This window comes from Oncorhynchus mykiss, chromosome 2 (genome assembly GCF_013265735.2).
Source record: "Oncorhynchus mykiss isolate Arlee chromosome 2, USDA_OmykA_1.1, whole genome shotgun sequence".
Lineage (NCBI taxonomy): Eukaryota > Metazoa > Chordata > Actinopteri > Salmoniformes > Salmonidae > Oncorhynchus > Oncorhynchus mykiss.
Window position 1 is genome coordinate 98,037,669 of NC_048566.1, and position 21,158 is coordinate 98,058,826.

The 21,158-nt window shown below is 44.0% G+C and overlaps 1 protein-coding gene across 1 annotated transcript in view; it reads left to right on the top strand.

Annotated features, from left to right (window-relative positions):
* Window positions 1-21,158, top strand: part of LOC118943872 (CD82 antigen-like) — a 59,813-nt gene that overhangs the window by 11,334 nt on the left and 27,321 nt on the right. Inside the window, exon 3 of the mRNA XM_036960349.1 lies at window positions 1,859-1,931. Coding sequence (XP_036816244.1) covers window positions 1,859-1,931 — 73 coding nt within the window. The remainder of the gene's footprint in view (window positions 1-1,858; window positions 1,932-21,158) is intronic.

A 21,158-nucleotide genomic window follows, 5' to 3' on the forward strand; every position in this document is an offset into this window, starting at 1 on the left:
TAAACCATCACTAACTCTCTACCTCTCCTCCCCCAGACAGACTGACTCTACCTCTCCTCCCCCAGACAGACTGACTCTACCTCTCCTCCCCCAGACAGACTGACTCTACCTCTCCTCCCCCAGACAGACTGACTCTACGTCTCCTCCCCCAGACAGACTGATTCTACCTCTCCTCCCCCAGACAGACTGACTCTACCTCTCCTCCCCCAGACAGACTGACTCTACCTCTTCTCCCCAGACAGACTGACTCTCTACCTCTCCTCCCCCAGACAGACTGACTCTCTACCCCTCCTCCCCCAGACAGACTGACTCTACCTCTCCTCCCCCAGACAGACTGACTCTCTACCTCTCCTCCCCCAGACAGACTGACTCTACCTCTTCTCCCCCAGACAGACTGACTCTCTACCTCTTCTCCCCCAGACAGACTGACTCGCCCATTGTCTGTCTCTCTCGCTGTCTGTCTGGTCTGTCTGTCTCTGTGTCTGTCTCTCACGCTGTCTGTCTCTCTCGCTGTCTGTCTGGTCTGTCTGTCTCTGTGTCTGTCTCTCTCACTGTCTGTCTGGTCTGTCTCTCTCGCTGTCTGTCTCTCTCGCTGTCTGTCTGTTTGTCTGGTCAGTCTGTCTCTCTGTCTGTCTCTCTCGCTGTCTGTCTGGTCTGTCACTCTCTGTGTCTGTCTGTCTCTGTGTCTGTCTGTCTCTCTCACTGTCTGTCAGTCTCGGTGTCTGTCTGGTCTGTCTCTCTCTGTGTCTCTCTCTGTGTCTGTCTCTGTGTCTGTCTCTGTGTCTGTCTCTGTGTCTGTCTGGGTTAATATGTGGTGGTGGAGGGGTGTTGGGTTTCCATTTCCAGGCCAGGGGAGGTGGTGAATTAGCGGGACCCTCTCATCGTTTGGGGAGACCTCCCCTAGAGACCTCCTAGACATAGTCCCTCTAAATTACACATGGGGTCTGTACTTAGACTTCTTTATAGCCTTGTTACCAGGGAGATGATGGTGCCACTAGCGCTAGAGGTGTTCTGGGCTTGAAATAAGAATGAAAGGAAAACCTCAGATCAGGTCCAGACCTCTTAGTTCTGGTCTAGACTTACTGTCTGTTACTAGTCTAGCTCCCTTTCAGCTGTCCAGCCTCGCTCTTGTGCCGGTTTCCTGAACACACAACCTAGAACTTCCTGGTGTAAAAAAGCACTTTGAAGATTTTACTTAATCTGTATCTGGGAAACTGTCCCTCTATGTGTTCAGTTAGTCTGAGTCTGATTAGAGAGAGAGGCAAAGAGAGATGGAGTGAGAGGATCTTATCAGTCCCAGTTGGGAGAGAGGAGAGGAGATGGGAGGGAGGGGGGGAGAGGGGAGAGGAGAGGGGAGGGAAGAGAGAGGGAGAGAGGGGAGGGAAGGGAGAGAGGAGAAAGAAGAGATAAGAGAGGGGAGGGAAGGAGGGAGTGGGGAGAGGGAGGAGAGGAGAGGGGAGGGAAGGGACGAGAGAGAGAGTGAGAGAGGGGAAAGGGGAGATAGTGGAGGGAAGGGAGAGAGGAGAAAGAAGAGATAAGAGAGGGGAGGGAAGGGACGAGAGAGAGAGGGAGAGAGGGGAAAGGGGAGATAGTGGAGGTAAGGGAGAGAGGAGAAAGAAGAGAGGGGAGGAAGAGAGGAGAGAGAGGGGAGAGAGAGAGGGGACAGAGAGAGAGAGAGAGAGAGAGACAGAGATGCAGAGAGATCGAGTACATTCTCACCCTCTGTCTTGTTTTCCAGTGTTTTATCTCACAGATCTGGTATCTGCACTGACCTCTATATTTTCAGTTGTCTACTTGGCGGCCTTATATACTGTAGCTACTGTTAAGCAAAATGTGTGAACTTCTGTGTCCTCTGTAGATCTGTGGAGTGTTGATCATGAGCTTTGGACTGTGGGTCCTTCTGGATAACCAGAGCTTTATCGCTGTTCTGCGTAAGTTACACACACACACACACACACACACACACACACACACACACACCACACACACCACACGCCACACACACACACACACACACACACACCACACACACACCACACACACACCACACACACACCACACACACACCACACACACACACACACACACCTACACCACACACACACACACACACACACACACACACACACACACACACACCACACCACACCACACCACACCACACCACACCACACCCCACACCACACCACACCACACCACACCACACACACCACACACACACACCTACACCACACACACACACACACACCACACACCACACCCTCACACACACACACACACACACACACACACACACACACACCACACCACACCACACCACACCACACCCCACACCACACCACACCACACCACACACACCACACACACACACCTACACCACACACACACACACACACCACACACCACACCCTCACACAGAGACAAAGCAGTCTGTTCTGATACTTGTCAAGTCAATGTGAGGATTGAAAAGTGTGCTTATCAGATCCTAAACCGTTACTACCCCAGTCTGTGTCCAATCCTAAACCCTTAGCCCAGTCTGTGTCCAATCCTAAACCCTTAGCCCAGTCTGTGTCCAATCCTAAACCCTTAGTCCAGTCTGTGTCCAATCCTAAACCCTTAGCCCAGTCTGTGTCCAATCCTAAACCCTTAGCCCAGTCTGTGTCCAATCCTAAACCCTTAGCCCAGTCTGTGTCCAATCCTAAACCCTTAGCCCAGTCTGTGTCCAATCCTAAACCCTTAGCCCAGTCTGTGTCCAATCCTAAACCCTTAGCCCAGTCTGTGTCCAATCCTAAACCCTTAGCCCAGTGTGTGTCCAATCCTAAACCCTTAGCCCAGTGTGTGTCCAATCCTAAACCCTTAGCCCAGTCTGTGTCCAATCCTAAACCCTTAGCCCAGTCTGTGTCCAATCCTAAACCCTTAGCCCAGTCTGTGTCCAATCCTAAACCCTTAGCCCAGTCTGTGTCCAATCCTAAACCCTTAGCCCAGTCTGTGTCCAATCCTAAACCCTTAGCCCAGTCTGTGTCCAATCCTAAACCCTTAGCCCAGTCTGTGTCCAATCCTAAACCCTTAGCCCAGTCTGTGTCCAATCCTAAACCCTTAGCCCAGTCTGTGTCCAATCCTAAACCCTTAGCCCAGTCTGTGTCCAATCCTAAACCCTTAGCCCAGTCTGTGTCCAATCCTAAACCCTTAGCCCAGTCTGTGTCCAATCCTAAACCCTTAGCCCAGTCTGTGTCCAATTCTAAACCCTTAGCCCAGTCTGTGTCCAATCCTAAACCCTTAGCCCAGTCTGTGTCCAATCCTAAACCCTTAGCCCAGTGTGTGTCCAATCCTAAACCCTTAGCCCAGTCTGTGTCCAATCCTAAACCCTTAGCCCAGTGTGTGCAGTTAATGTGGATTTTATTTTACTGGCCCCACTCCCACGAACCCCACCCCAAGGGTAAAGGGCTATTATCTCAGAGCAGAGGGATGTAGGCACTGAAACTAAAACGTGACCCTCACAGGAAAGCATGTGGTACGCTGTGGTACACTCAACCACTAGAAACAAGAAATCTATCTGGTCACTCAACCACTAGAAACAATAAATCTATCTGGTCACTCAACCACTAGAAACTAGAACTCCATCTGGTTACTCAACCACAAGAAATCCATCTGGTCACTTAACCACTAGAAACAAGAAATCCATCATCTGGTCACTCAACCACTAGAAACTAGAACTCCATCTGGTCACTCAACCACTAGAAACTAGAACTCCATCTGGTCACTCAACCACTAGAAACAAGAAATCTATCTGGTCACTCAACCACTAGAAACTAGAACTCCATCTGGTCACTCAACCACTAGAAACTAGAACTCCATCTGGTCACTCAACCACTAGAAACTAGAACTCCATCTGGTCGGACAACCACTAGAAACAAGAAATCTATCTGGTCACTCAACCACTAGAAACTAGAACTCCATCTGGTCGGACAACCACTAGAAACTAGAACTCCATCTGGTCACTCAACCACTAGAAACTAGAACTCCATCTGGTCGGACAACCACTAGAAACTAGAACTCCATCTGGTCGGACAACCACTAGAAACTAGAATTCCATCTGGTCGGACAACCACTAGAAACTAGAACTCCATCTGGTCACTCAACCACTAGAACTCCATCTGGTCACTCAACCACTAGAAACTAGAACTCCATCTGGTCACTCAACCACTAGAAACTAGAACTCCATCTGGTCGGACAACCACTAGAAACTAAAACTCCATCTGGTCGGACAACCACTAGAAACTAGAACTCCATCTGGTCACTCAACCACTAGAACTCCATCTGGTCACTCAACCACTAGAACTCCATCTGGTCACTCAACCATTAGAAACTAGAACTCCATCTGGTCACTCAACCACTAGAAACTAGAACTCCATCTGGTCGGACAACCACTAGAAACTAGAACTCCATCTGGTCACTCAACCACTAGAACTCCATCTGGTCACTCAACCACTAGAAACTAGAACTCCATCTGGTCACTCAACCACTAGAAACTAGAACTCCATCTGGTCGGACAACCACTAGAACTCCATCTGGTCGGACAACCACTAGAAACTAGAACTCCATCTGGTCGGACAACCACTAGAAACTAGAACTCCATCTGGTCGGACAACCACTAGAACTCCATCTGGTCGGACAACCACTAGAACTCCATCTGGTCGGACAACCACTAGAAACTAGAACTCCATCTGGTCGGACAACCACTAGAACTCCATCTGGTCGGACAACACTCACCAGGATTTCATAGCATCACTTCAAAATTCGCTAAACGTATATTTTGACGTGTTTATTCCCCATGGTTACAGGGTTAAAATGGAAACGACTCAAAAGGGTTAAGTTTAGGTATTCATTCCGATGGTGGGGGATAGGTTATGATTTGGGGAAGGCTTAAAACAAAATCATTTAAATCAATGTACTCTTTTCCGTCAAGTATCATCAATTATTCTAACGGCTTGCTAGAGAATTGCTAAACTGCTGCCCGTTTGTACCCGTGCTGGGCAATAGTTCTGACTGTTTTCAGTGAGCGCCCAGGAAGACATACATATAAATCATATATCCTGATGCCTAGTCACATTATACATACCAGTGCATTCAGGAAGTATTCAGAGCCCCTTGACCTATTCCACATTTTATTACGTTATAGCCTTATTCACATAATGATAATGACAAAACAAAAACAGGTTTTTAGAAATGTGCAATCATGATCAATCAGGGAGAAAGTGACCAAGAACCTGATGGTCACTCTGACAGAGCTCCAGAGTTCCTCTGTGGGGATGGGAGAACCTTCCAGAAGGACAACCATCTCTGCAGCACTCTACCAAGGAGGCCTTTATGGTAGAGTGACCAGACAGAAGCCACTCCTTAGTAAAAGGCACATGACAGTCCGCTTGGAGTCAAAAGGCACCTAAAGGACTCTCAGACCATGAGAAACAAGATTCTCTGGTCTGATGAAACCAAGATTGAACTCTTTGGCCCATCTGGAGGAAACCTGGCACCATCCCTACGGTGAAGCATGGTGGTGACAGCATCCTGCTTTGGGGATGTTTTTCAGAATCAAGGGAAAGATGAACGGCACAAAGTACAGGGAGATCCTTGATGAAAACCTGCTCCAGAGTGCTCAAGACCTCCGACTGGGGCGAAGGTTCACCTTCCAACAGGTCAACGACCCTAAGCACACAGCCAAGACAATCCAGGAATGGTTTTGAGACAAGTCTCTGAATGTCCTTAAGAGGCCCAGCCAGAGCCCAGACTTGAACCCGATCTTTGGAGAGACCTGAAAATAGCTGTGTAGCGACGCTCCCCATCCAACCTGACAGAGCTTGAGAGGATCTACAGAGAACAATGGGAGAAACTCCCCAAATACGGGTGTGCCAAGCTTGTAGCGTCATACACATGAAGACTCGAGGCTGTAATCGCTGACAAAGGTGCTTCAACAGTACAGAGTAAAGTGTCTGAATACTTATGTAAATGTCATATTTCTGTTTTTCATTTGTAATAAATGTGAATTTTTTTTATAAAAATCTGTTTTTGCCATGTCATTTTGGGGTATTGTGATGTCATTTTGGAGTGTTGTGATGTCATTTTGCGTTATTGTGATGTCATTATGGGGTATTGTGATGTCGTTATGGGGTATTGTGTGTAGACTGATGAGGGGAAAAACAATGTAATCTATTTTAGAATAAGGCTGTAACGTAACAAAATGTTGAAAAAGTCAAAGGGCCTGAATACTTTCTGAATGCACTGTAAATCAACGTTCTCAGACCACGGGGAAGTGACAGGCTCTCTTTTTAGGTTTGTTATCAGGCCATCTCAAGCAGTCATATCCTGTGTTTGAGAATAGCATCTTACATCACACCTACTAACCCTGTTCATAGACAGTGTCACTTCCCTAGAGTGACACACACACACACACACACACACACACACACACACACACACACACACACACACAGATGTTGTCAGGTCTGTTTCGTGTGAGGAGGTAACAGAGATGCCCACCACCTTTCCTACACGAGTTGTTTGTTTCTTAACACCACAGACAACAAGTCAGTAGGAAGCCCCACTGTTGTCTCACCCTTAACCTACAGAGAGGAAGGCCAGCCAGGGAATCATGGATAGGAAAGCTACCTACTATAAATCTGCCTGATTCATTGTAAATGTTTTCAATGTGTTCAGCCTCAGCTGGGAGCTGCAGTATCTCTTAGAGGAGTCCTCAGTGATGTTTCTTTTCATTTGAGAAACTTTTTGTCGCTTTCTTTTTGAACTGCTTTGGAGGCTTGTCTTGGAGAATAGTTCCATGCAGCAGGAGGTTAGAGTGCATCTAACCCTCTGAGCCAGATCTCACTGGTCTCTCCAAATCCATCTAACCCTCTGAGCCAGATCTCACTGGTCTCTCCAAATCCACCTATCCCTCTGAGCCACGTCTCACTGGTCTCTCCAAATCCACCTATCCCTCTGAGCCACGTCTCACTGGTCTCTCCAAATCCACCTAACCCTCTGAGCCAGATCTCACTGGTCTCTCCAAATCCACCTATACCTCTGAGCCACGTCTCACTGGTCTCTCCAAATCCACCTAACCCTCTGAGTCAGATCTCACTGGTCTCTCCAAATCCACCTAACCCTCTGAGTCAGATCTCACTGGTCTCTCCAAATCCACCTAACCCTCTGAGCCAGATCTCACTGGTCTCTCCAAATCCACCTAACCCTCTGAGTCAGATCTCACTGGTCTCTCCAAATCCACCTATCCCTCTGAGCCACGTCTCACTGGTCTCTCCAAATCCACCTAACCCTCTGAGTCAGATCTCACTGGTCTCTCCAAATCCACCTAACCCTCTGAGCCAGATCTCACTGGTCTCTCCAAATCCACCTAACCCTCTGAGCCAGATCTCACTGGTCTCTCCAAATCCACCTAACCCTCTGAGCCAGATCTCACTGGTCTCTCCAAATCCATCTAACCCTCTGAGTCAGATCTCACTGGTCTCTCCAAATCCACCTAACCCTCTGAGCCAGATCTCACTGGTCTCTCCAAATCCACCTAACCCTCTGAGTCAGATCTCACTGGTCTCTCCAAATCCATCTAACCCTCTGAGTCAGATCTCACTGGTCTCTCCAAATCCACCTAACCCTCTGAGTCAGATCTCACTGGTCTCTCCAAATCCACCTAACCCTCTGAGCCAGATCTCACTGGTCTCTCCAAATCCATCTAACCCTCTGAGACAGGAGTCTATATTTAGGCTGGAACGTCCATAGGGGCCTAAGTAATGAGATGCGACAGAGAAGAGTTTGACAAGTAACAACAAGAACTGTGTTTTCCCAGATCTCTCAGTGACTAACACACACACACACACACACACACACACACAAAAACTGGACCTGTTTCCCAGACCTCTCAGACTGGGTCCTCTATCTTCTCTGGTCATGTATCTAGTTACAAGTCTCCCTCCAAAAAGAGGTTACTCATCTCAAGGGACTTTCCTGGCCAAAATAAAGAAGGCTAAATGATTTATTTCACTAAGAGAGAGAGAGATTCTAAGAGAGAGAGAGAGATTCTAAGAGAGAGAGAGAGAGAGATTCTAAGAGAGAGAGAGAGAGATTCTAAGAGAGAGAGAGAGAGAGATTCTAAGAGAGAGAGAGAGAGAGATTCTAAGAGAGAGAGAGAGAGAGAGATTCTAAGAGAGAGAGAGAGAGAGATTCTAAGAGAGAGAGAGAGAATCAACTATTAAAGACTACCAGAACCCACTGGATTCTCCAATTACATTGAATGAGTTACAGGACAAAATAAAAACCCTCCAACCCAAAAAGGCCTGTGGGGTTGATGGTATCCTCAATGAAATGATCAAATATACAGACAACAAATTCCAATTGGCTATACTAAAACTCTTTAACATCATACTTAGCTCTGGCATCTTCCCCAATATTTGGAACCAAGGACTGATCACCCCAATCCACAAAAGTGGAGACAAATTTGACCCCAATAACTACTGTGGAATATGTGTCAACAGTAACCTTGGGAAAATCCTCTGCATTATTATTAACAGCAGACTCGTACATTTCCTCAATGAAAACAATGTACTGAGCAAATGTAAAATTGGCTTTTTACCAAATTACCGTACAACAGACCATGTATTCACCCTGCACACCCTAATTGACAACCAAACAAACCAAAACAAAGGCAAAGTCTTCTCATGCTTTGTTGATTTCAAAAAAGCCTTTGACTCAATCTGGCATGAGGGTCTGCTATACAAACTGATGGAAAGTGGTGTTGGGGGTAAAACATACGACATTATAAAATCCATGTACACAAACAACAAGTGTGCGGTTAAAATTGGCAAAAAACACACACATTTCTTCCCACAGGGTCGTGGGGTTAGACAGGGATGCAGCTTAAGCCCCACCCTCTTCAACATATATATCAACGAATCGGCGCGGGCACTAGAAAAGTCTGCAGCACCCGGCCTCCCCCTGCTAGAATCCGAAGTCAAATGTCTGCTGTTTGCCGATGATCTGGTGCTTCTGTCACCAACCAAGGAGGGCCTACAGCAGCACCTAGATCTTATGCACAGATTCTGTCAGACCTGGGCCCTGACAGTAAATCTCAGTAAGACCAAAATAATGGTGTTCCAAAAAAGGTCCAGTCACCAGGACCACAAATACAAATTCCATCTAGACACTGTTGCCCTAGAGCACACAAAAAACTATACATACCTTGGCCTAAACATCAGCGCCACAGGTAACTTCCACAAAGCTGTGAACGATCTGAGAGACAAGGCAAGAAGGGCATTCTATGCCATCAAAAGAAACATAAATTTCAACATACCAATTAGGATTTGGCTAAAAATACTTGAATCAGTCATAGAGCCCATTGCCCTTTATGGTTGTGAGGTCTGGGGTCCACTCACCAACCAAGACTTCACAAAATGGGATAAACACCAAATTGAGATTTTGCACGAAGAATTCTGCAAAAATATCCTCCGTGTACAACGTAGAACACCAAATAATGCATGCAGAGCAGAATTAGGCCGATACCCACTAATTATCAAAATCCAGAAAAGAGCCGTTAAATTCTACAACCACCTAAAAGGAAGCGATTCACAAACCTTCCATAACAAAGCCATCACCTACAGAGAGATGAACCTGGAGAAGAGTCCCCTAAGCAAGCTGGTCCTGGGGCTCTGTTCACAAACACAAACACACCCTACAGAGCCCCAGGACAACAGCACAATTAGACCCAACCAAATCATGAGAAAACAAAAAGATAATTACTTAACACATTGGAAAGAATTAACAAAAAAACGGAGCAAACTAGAGTGCTATTTGGCCCTACACAGAGAGAGTACACAGCGGCAGAATACCTGACCACTGTGACTGACCCAAAATTAAGGAAAGCTTTGACTATGTACAGACTCAGTGAGCATAGCCTTGCTTTTGAGAAAGGCCGCCGTAGGCAGACATGGCTCTCAAGAGAAGACAGGCTATGTGCTCACTGCCCACAAAATGAGGTGGAAACTGAGATGCACTTCCTAACCTCCTGCCCAATGTATGACCATATTAGAGAGACATATTTCCCTCAGATTACACAGATCCACAAAGAATTTGAAAACAAATCCAATTTTGAAAAACTCCCATATCTACTGGGTGAAATTCCACAGTGTGCCATCACAGCAGCAAGATTTGTGACCTGTTGCCATGAGAAAAGGGCAACCAGTGAAGAACACACACCATTGTAAATACAACCCATATTTATGCTTATTTATTTTATCTTGTGTCCTTTAACCATTTGTACATTGTTAAAACACTGTATATATATATAATATGACATTTGTAATGTCTTTACTGTTTTGAAACCTCTGTATGTGTAATGTTTACTGTTAATTTTTGTTGTTTTTCACTTTATATATTCACTTTGTATGTTGTCTACCTCACTTGCTTTGGCAATGTTAACACATGTTTCCCATGCCAATAAAGCCCTTGAATTGAATTGAATTGAATTGAGAGAGATTCTAAGAGAGAGAGAGATTCTAAGAGAGAGAGAGAGAGAGAGATTCTAAGAGAGAGAGAGAGAGAGAGATTCTAAGAGAGAGAGAGAGAGATTCTAAGAGAGAGAGAGAGAGAGATTCTAAGAGAGAGAGAGAGATTCTAAGAGAGAGAGAGAGAGAGAGATTCTAAGAGAGAGAGAGAGAGATTCTAAGAGAGAGAGAGAGAGATTCTAAGAGAGAGATTCTAAGAGAGAGAGAGAGAGAGATTCTAAGAGAGAGAGAGATTCTAAGAGAGAGAGAGATTCTAAGAGAGAGAGAGATTCTAAGAAAGAGAGATTCTGGAATGACTGCCACTGCATCACATCCAAGGCCACTGACTGTTGATTGGAGACTGCTGTTTAGGCTATCTTTTAGCTGGGCTGGCGTCCACAACTGCTGATCTGGGATCAGTTCCTCTCTGTTCATAGCTTCTTATTCAGTATGATCTTAAACTGATCCTAGATCAGCCCTCGTACTCTGAGACATTTGTGTAAATATGGGTCTGACTGGATGTTCCAACCAAGGTCAGTGTCGAGCTTATCGTTGGCCAGGAAGGGACATAACACAGAGCACAGCCCGTCCTCTTCATCATCCTAGAACGGCAGCTCAGACTCACTGTTATTTATTATCCAGCTGTTCCTACAGATTACATCCTGTATGCTTCCCCTGCTTCCTGGGACCGACCTTGAAGATAGCCCTTCCTTCTCCTATCCATATCCCCTTCCTCTTCCTAATCCATGGGACGGGCTCCTATTCTGTCTACTCTCCTCCTCCTATCCATATCCCCTTCCTTCTCCTCCTCCTATCCATATCAACTTCCTCCTCCTCCTCCTATCCATATTCCCTTCCTTCTCCTCCTCCTCCTCCTCCTCCTATCCATATCCCCTTTCTCCTCCTCCTCCTCCTCCTCCTCCTATCCATATCCCCTTTCTCCTCCTATCCATATCCCCTTTCTCCTCCTCTACAGAGCAGCAGGCCCACTGTAACTAACTAGCAGCTGCAGGCCCACTGTAACTAACTAGCAGCAGCAGGCCCACTGTAACTAACTCGCAGCAGCAGGCCCACTGTAACTAACTAGCAGCTGCAGGCCCACTGTAACTAACTAGCAGCTGCAGGCCCACTGTAACTAACTAGCAGCTGCAGGCCCACTGTAACTAACTAGCAGCAGCAGGCCCACTATAACCAACTAGCAGCAGCAGGCCCACTGTAACTAACTAGCAGCAGCAAGCCCACTATAACCAACTAGCAGCAGCAGGCCCACTGTAACCAACTAGCAGCAGCAGGCCCACTGTAACTAACTAGCAGCAGCAGGCCCACTATAACCAACTAGCAGCAGCAGGCCCACTGTAACTAACTAGCAGCAGCAGGCCCACTGTAACTAACTAGCAGCAGCAGGCCCACTGTAACTAACTAGCAGCAGCAGGCCCACTGTAACTAACTAGCAGCAGCAGGCCCACTGTAACTAACTAGCAGCAGCAGGCCCACTGTAACTAACTAGCAGCAGCAGGCCCACTGTAACCAACTAGCAGCAGCAGGCCCACTATAACTAACTAGCAGCAGCAGGCCCACTGTAACCAACTAGCAGCAGCAGCCCCACTGTAACTAACTAGCAGCAGCAGGCCCACTGTAACTAACTAGCAGCAGCAGGCCCACTGTAACTAACTAGCAGCAGCAGGCCCACTGTAACTAACTAGCAGCAGCAGGCCCCCTGTAACTAAGTAGCAGCAGCAGGCCCACTGTAACTAACTAGCAGCAGCAGGCCCATTGCAACTAACTAGCAGCAGCAGGCCCACTGTAACTAACTAGCAGCAGCAGGCCCACTGTAACTAACTAGCAGCAGCAGGCCCACTGTAACTAACTAGCAGCAGCAGGCCCACTGTATCTAACTAGCAGCAGCAGGCCCACTGTAACTAATTAGCAGCAGCAGGCCCACTGTAACTAACTAGCAGCAGCAGGCCCACTGTAACTAACTAGCAGCAGCAGGCCCACTGTAACTAACTAGCAGCAGCAGGCCCACTGTAACTAACTAGCAGCAGCAGGCCCACTGTAACTAACTAGCAGCAGCAGGCCCACTGTAACTAACTAGCAGCAGCAGGCCCACTGTAACCAACTAGCAGCAGCAGGCCCACTGTAACTAACTAGCAGCAGCAGGCCCACTGTAACTAACTAGCAGCAGCAGGCCCACTGTAACTAACTAGCAGCAGCAGGCCCACTGTAACTAACTAGCAGCAGCAGGCCCACTGTAACTAACTAGCAGCAGCAGGCCCACTGTAACTAACTAGCAGCAGCAGGCCCACTGTAACTAACTAGCAGCAGCAGGCCCACTGTAACTAACTAGCAGCAGCAGGCCCACTGTAACTAACTAGCAGCAGCAGGCCCACTGTAACTAATTAGCAGCAGCAGGCCCACTGTAACCAACTAGCAGCAGCAGGCCCACTGTAACTAACTAGCAGCAGCAGGCCCACTGTAACTAACTAGCAGCAGCAGGCCCACTGTAACTAACTAGCAGCAGCAGGCCCACTGTAACTAACTAGCAGCAGCAGGCCCACTGTAACTAATTAGCATCAGCAGGCCCACTGTAACTAACTAGCAGCAGCAGGCCCACTGTAACTAACTAGCAGCAGCAGGCCCACTGTAACTAACTAGCAGCAGCAGGCCCACTGTAACTAACTAGCAGCAGCAGGCCCACTGTAACTAACTAGCAGCAGCAGGCCCACTGTAACTAACTAGCAGCAGCAGGCCCACTGTAACTAACTAGCAGCAGCAGGCCCACTGTAACTAACTAGCAGCAGCAGGCCCACTGTAACCAACTAGCAGCAGCAGGCCCACTGTAACTAACTAGCAGCAGCAGGCCCACTGTAACTAACTAGCAGCAGCAGGCCCACTGTAACTAACTAGCAGCAGCAGGCCCACTGTAACTAACTAGCAGCAGCAGGCCCACTGTAACTAACTAGCAGCAGCAGGCCCACTGTAACTAACTAGCAGCAGCAGGCCCACTGTAACTAACTAGCAGCAGCAGGCCCACTGTAACTAACTAGCAGCAGCAGGCCCACTGTAACTAACTAGCAGCAGCAGGCCCACTGTAACTAATTAGCAGCAGCAGGCCCACTGTAACCAACTAGCAGCAGCAGGCCCACTGTAACTAACTAGCAGCAGCAGGCCCACTGTAACTAACTAGCAGCAGCAGGCCCACTGTAACTAACTAGCAGCAGCAGGCCCACTGTAACTAACTAGCAGCAGCAGGCCCACTGTAACTAATTAGCATCAGCAGGCCCACTGTAACTAACTAGCAGCAGCAGGCCCACTGTAACTAACTAGCAGCAGCAGGCCCACTGTAACTAACTAGCAGCAGCAGGCTCCTCTGATTATTATATTTTCTTTTCGACACAAAGCCTTGACTCTACAATGTGTTGAAAGCGTCTCACAGGGATGCTGGCCCATGCTGACTCCAATGCTTCCAAAAGTTGGGTTAAGTTGGCTGGATGTCCATAGGACGGGTGGTGGAACATTCTTTATTCACAGGGGAGACTGTTGAGCGTGGAAAAACCCAGAAGCGTTGCAGTTCTTGACACAAACCGGTGCACCTGGCACCTACTAACATACTCAGTTCAAAGGCACTTGAATCTTTTGTCTTGCCCACTCACACTCTGAATGGAGCACATACACAATCCATGTCTCATTTGTCTCAATACTTAAAAAAGCTTTTTTAACCTGTCTCCTCCCCTCCATCTTTAACCTGACTCCTCCCCTTCATCTTTAACCTGACTCCTCCCCTTCATCTTTAACCTGACTCCTCCCCTTCATCTTTAACCTGTCTCCTCCCCTTCATCTTTAACCTGTCTCCTCCCCTTCATATTTAACCTGTCTCCTCCCCTCCATCTTTAACCTGACTCCTCCCCTTCATCTTTAACCTGACTCCTCCCCTTCATCTTTAACCTGTCTCCTCCCCTTCATCTTTAACCTGTCTCCTCCCCTTCATATTTAACCTGTCTCCTCCCCTCCATCTTTAACCTGACTCCTCCCCTTCATCTTTAACCTGTCTCCTCCCCTTCATCTTTAACCTGACTCCTCCCCTTCATCTTTAACCTGTCTCCCCCCCTTCATCTTTAACCTGACTCCTTCCCTTCATCTTTAACCTGACTCCTCCCCTTCATCTTTAACCTGACTCCTCCCCTTCATCTTTAACCTGACTCCTCCCCTTCATCTTTAACCTGTCTCCTCCCCTTCATCTTTAACCTGACTCCTCCCCTTCATCTTTAACCTGTCTCCTCCCCTTCATCTTTAACCTGACTCCTCCCCTTCATCTTTAACCTGTCTCCTCCCCTTCATCTTTAACCTGTCTCCTCCCCTTCATCTTTAACCTGACTCCTCCCCTTCATCTTTAACCTGTAACCTCCCCTTCATCTTTAACCTGACTCCTCCCCTTCATCTTTAACCTGACTCCTCCCCTTCATCTTTAACCTGTCTCCTCCCCTTCATCTTAAACCTGTCTCCTCCCCTTCATCTTTAACCTGACTCCTCCCCTTCATCTTTAACCTGTCTCCTCCCCTTCATGTTCCCGAGTGGCGCAGTGGTCTAAGGCCCTGCATCTCGGTGCAAGAGGCATCACTACAGTCCCATTTTAATTTTTTAATGTTTTATTTAATCTTTATTTAACCAGGTAGGCTAGTTGAGAGCAAGTTCTCATTTACAACTGCAACCGGGCCAAGATAAAGCAAAGCAGTGTGACACAGACAACAACTCAGAGTTACACATGGAGTAAACAATAAACAAGCCAATAACACAATAAACAAGTCAATGACACAGTAGAAAAAAGAAAGTCTATATACAGTGTGTGCAAAAGGCATGAGGAGGTCGGCAATAAATAGGACATAGGAGCGAATAATTACAATTTAGCAATTTAGAAATAAAAGTCTCCAACTTCAGTGATTTTTGCAATTCGTTCCAGTCACTGGCAGCAGAGAACTGGAAGGAACGGCGGCCAAATGAGGTGTTGGCTTTGGGGATGATCAGTGAGATATACCTGCTGGAACGTGTGCTATGGGTGGGTGTTGTTATCGTGACCAGTGAACTGAGATAAGGTGGAGCTTTACCTAGAATAGACTTATAGATGACCTGGAGCCATGACCTGGGTCTGGTAGCGATATGTAGCGAGGGCCAGCCGACTAGAACATACAGGTCGCAGTGGTGGGTGGTATAAGGTGATTTGATAACAAAACGGATGGCACTGTGATAGACTGCATCCAGTTTGCTGAGTAGAGTATTGGAAGCTATTTTGTTGATGACATCGCCGAAGTCGAGGATCGGTAGGATAGTCAGTTTTACTAGGTTGAGTTTGGCGGCATGAGTGAAGGAGGCTTTGTTGCGAAATAGAAAGCCGATTCTAGATTTGATTTTGGATTGGAGATGTTTAATATGAGTCTGGAAAGAGAGTTTACCGTCTAACCGACACCTAGATATTTATAGTTGTCCACATATTCTTGGTCAGAACTGTCCAGGGTGGTGATGCTAATCGGGCGGGTGCGGGCAGCGAACTGTTGAAAAGCATGCATTTGGTTTTACTAGCGTTTAAGAGCAGTTGGAGGCCATGGAAGGAGTGTTGTATGGCATTGAAGCTCGTTTGGAGGTTAGTTAGCACAGTGTCCAAGGAAGGGCCAGAAGTATACAGAATGGTGTCATCTGTGTAGAGGTGGATCAGGGAATCGCCCACAGCAAGAGCTACATCATTGATATATACAGAGAAAAGAGTCGGCCCGAGAATGTAACCCTGTGGTACCCCCATAGAGACTGCCAGAGGTCCGGAAAACATGCCCTCTGATTTGACACACTGAACTCTGTCTGCAAAGTAGTTGGTGAACCAGTCATTAGAAAAATCAAGGCTATAAGAATACGATAAGAATACGGCGATTGACAGAGTCGAAAGCCTTTGGCCAGGTCGATGAAGACGGCTGCACAGTACTGTCTTTTATCGATGGCGGTTATGGTATCGTTTAGTACCTTGAGCGTGGCTGAGGTGCACCCATGACCGCCTCTGAAGCCAGATTGCATAGCGGAGAAGGTACGGTGGGATTCGAAATGGTCAGTGATCTCTTTATTAACTTGGCTTTCGAAGACTTTAGATAGGCAGGGCAGGATGGATATAGGTCTGTAACAGTTTGGGTCTAGGGTGTCACCTCCTTTGAAGAGGGGGATGACCGCGGCAGCTTTCCAATCTTTAGGGATCTCAGACGATACGAAAGAGAGGTTGAACAGGCTGGTAATAGGGGTTGCAACAATGGCGGCGGATAGTTTTAGAAAGAGAGGGTCCAGATTGTCTTGCCCAGCTGATTTGTATGGGTCCAGGTTTTGCAGCTCTTTCAGAACATCTGCTCTCTGGATTTGGGTGGAGAAGCTGGGGAGGCTTGGACGAGTAGCTGCGGGGGGGGGGGGGGGGGGTGGGGGCGGAGCTGTTGGCTGGGGTTGGGGTAGCCAGGAGGAAGGCATGGCCAGCCGTTGAGAAATGCTTATTGAAATTTTAGATTATCATGGATTTATCAGTGGTGACCGTGTTACCTAGCCTCAGTGCAGTGGGCACCTGGGAGGAGGTGCACTTGTTCTCCATGGACTTTACAGTGTCACAAAACGTTTTGGAGTTAGAGCTACAGGATGCAAATTTCTGCTTGCAAAAGCTAGCTTTTGCTTTCCTGACTGACTGCGTGTATTAGTTCCTGACTTCCCTGAACAGTTGCATATCGTGGGGACTATTCGATGCTATTGCAGTTGGCCACAGGATGTTTTTGTGCTGGTCAAGGGCAGTCAGGTCTGGAGTGAACCAAGGGCTATATCTCTTCTTAGTTCTGCATTTTTTGAACGGAGCATGCTTATCTAAGATGGTGAGGAAATTACTTTTAAAGAATGACCAGGTATCCTCGACTGACGGGATGAGGTCAATATCCTTCCAGGATACCCGGGCCAGGTCGATTAGAAAGGCCTGCTCGCAGAAGTGTTTTAGGGAGCGTTTGACAGTGATGAGGGGTGGTCGTTTGACCGCGGACCCATAGCAGATACAGGCAATGAGGCAGTGATCGCTGAGATCCTGATTGAAAACAGCGATGGGGTATTTGGAGGGCAAGTTGGTCAGGATAATGTCAATTAGGGTGCCCATGTTTACGGATTCAGGGTTGTACCTGGTGGGTTCCTTGATGATTTGTGTGAGATTGAGGGCATCTAGCTTAGATTGTAGGACTGCCGGGGTGTTAAGCATATCCCACTTTAGGTCACCAAACAGAAGCTAGATAGGGGGTGATCAATTCACAAATGGTGTCCAGGGCACAGCTGGGAGCGTAGGGGGTCGATAGCAGGCGGCAACAGTGAGAGACTTATTTTTGGAGTTGTTTGGGTATAGACCTCATCAATTGATGCACCGGTACTTCAATCTAAATTACATAACAACAACAAAAAATCAGCATCAAAATCCATCAGTTTAAACTAGATACAGTTGAAGTCGGAAGTTTACATACACCTTAGCCAAGTACATTTAAGCTCAGTTTTTCAAAATTCCTGACATTTAATCCTAGTAAATATTCCCTGCCTTAGGTCAGTTAGGATCACCACTTTATTTTAAGAATGTGAAATGTCAGAATAATAGTAGAGAGAATTATTTATTTCAGCTTGTATTTTTTTCATCACATTCCCAGTGGGTCAGAAGTTTACATACACTCAATTAGTAGCATTGCCTTTCAATTGTTTAACTTGGATCAAAAGCACCCCCACAACATGATGCTGCCACCCCGCGCTTCACGGTTGGGTTGGTGTTCTTCGGCTTGCAAGCATCCCCCTTTTTCCTCCAAACATAACGATGGTCATTATGGCCAAACAGTTCTATTTTTGTTTCATCAGACCAGAGGACATTACTCCAAAAAGTACAATCTTTGTCCCCATGTGCAGTTGCAAACCGTAGTCTGTTTTTGAGCAGTGGTTCTTCCTTGCTGAGCGGCCTTTAAGGTTATGTTGATATAGGACCCGGTTTACTGTGGATATAGATACTTTTGTACCTGTTTCCTCCAGCATCTTTCCAAGGTCCTTTGCTGTTGTTCTGGTATTGATTTGCACTTTTCGCACCAAAGTACGTTCAGCTCTAGGAGACAGAATGCGTTTCTTTTTTGAGAGGTATGATGGCTGCGTGGTCCCATGGTGTTTATACTTGCATACTATTGTTTGTACAGATGAACGTGGTACCTTCAGGCATTTGGAAATTGCTCCCAAGGATGAACCAAACTCGTGGAGGTCTAAAAAAAAATGTTCTGAGGTCTTGGCTGATTTCTTTTGATTTTCCCATGATGTCAAGCAAAGAGGCACTGAGTTTGAAGGTAGGCCTTGAAATACATCCACAGGTACACCTCCAATTGACTCAAATGTCAATTAGCCTATCAGAAGCTTCTAAAGCCATGACATCATTTTCTGGAACTTTCCAAGCTGTTTAAAGGCACAGACAACTTAGTGTATGTAAACTTCTGACCCACTGGAATTGTGATACAGTGAAATAATTTGTCTGTAAACAAATATTGGAAAAATTACTTGTATCATGCACAAAGTAGATGTCCTAACCGACTTGCCAAAACTATAGTTTGTTAACAAGAAATTTGTGGACTAGTTGAAAAACAACTTTTAATGACTCCAACCTAAGTGTATGTAAACTTCCGACTTCAACTGTATATATTTTTTTACACCTACATTTCCAAATCAATTATATATGTCAGCTTAGCCCCCTCCGTCCCCCAATGTCTTAGACTCTAAAGAATTAAACACTTCCTTCCACAAAACATGTGTAAATAAAGAACTTCAATTGTGCCTTCCTGGATTATACTAAACATTTTACTATTTTCTACTGAGCCGTTTACTTTGTTTCTATTCTTATATTTTATTATTATTATAATTATTATATTATATTATTATTATATTATTATTATTTTATTATAATTATATTATTATTATTATTTTATTATAATTATATTATTATTATTATTTTATTATAATTATATTATTGTTATATTATTATATTATTATTATTATTTTATTATAATTATATTATTGTTATATTATTATATTATTATTATTATTATTATATTATTATATTATTATTATTATTATTATATTATATTATTATTATTATTATTTTATTATAATTATATTATTATTATAATTATATTATTATTATTATTATTATAATTATATTATTATTATTATATTATTATTATATTATTATTATTTTATTATTATTATATTATTATTATTATTATATTTATTATTATTTTATTATAATTATATTATTATTATTATTATTATTTTACTATTATTATTATATTATTATTATTATTATATTATTATTATTATTTTATTATTATTATATTATTATTATTATTATATTTATTATTATTTTATTATAATTATATTATTATTATTATTATTATTTTACTATTATTATTATATTATTATTATTTTATTATTATTATATTATTATTATTATTATATTATTATATTATTATATTATTATTATTATTATATTATTATATTATTATTATTATTATATTATTATATTATTATATTATTATTATATTATTATATTATACATATATTATTATTATTATTATATTATACATATATTATTATTATTATTATTATTATATTATACATATATTATTATTATTATTATATTATACATATATTATTATTATTATTATTATTATATTATACATATATTATTATTATTATTATATTATACATATATTATTATTATTATTATATTATAATTATATTATTATTATTATTATTATTATATTATACATATATTATTATTATTATTATATTATAATTATATTATTATTATTATTATTATTATATTATACATATATTATTATTATTATTATATTATAATTATATTATTATTATTATTATTATATTATACATATATTATTATTATTATTATATTATACATATATTATTATTATATTATTATTATATTATACATATATTATTATTATTATTATATTATAATTATATTATTATTATTATTATTATATTATACATATATTATAATTATAATTATATTATATATATATTATTATATTTTTATTTCTTATTGTTTTTGCTTTGTCCTGAAGGAACGTGCAAGTAAGCATTTCATTGGATGGTGTTTAACATGTGTACCTGGTACGTAGGACTAATAAAACTTAGAGATTGAATCTCTCCCCTAGGGTCCCTCTCAGAAGGTATTGGCCAAATGACTGAAAACAGGATCACTGTAACGGTTCTCTTCTTCCTCTGAAGAAGAGGTGTAGTAGGGATCGGACCAAGATGCAGCGTAGTTATCATTCAATGGTTCTTTTAATAACGAAACTATACATGAAAATAGACTACAAAACAAGAAACATGCAAACCCGTGTGGCACAAACACTGACACAGGAGACAACCACCCACAAAACCCCAACACAAAACAGGCTACCTAAATATGGTGTCAGGTGCGTGAATGAGGACCCAAAAGCAAATTAACAAAACAGAGCTTCTTTAATGACGAAACACACGTAGGCTCAGATGGACAGGCAGATTCCGACAGGACAGGACAAGGTTGCA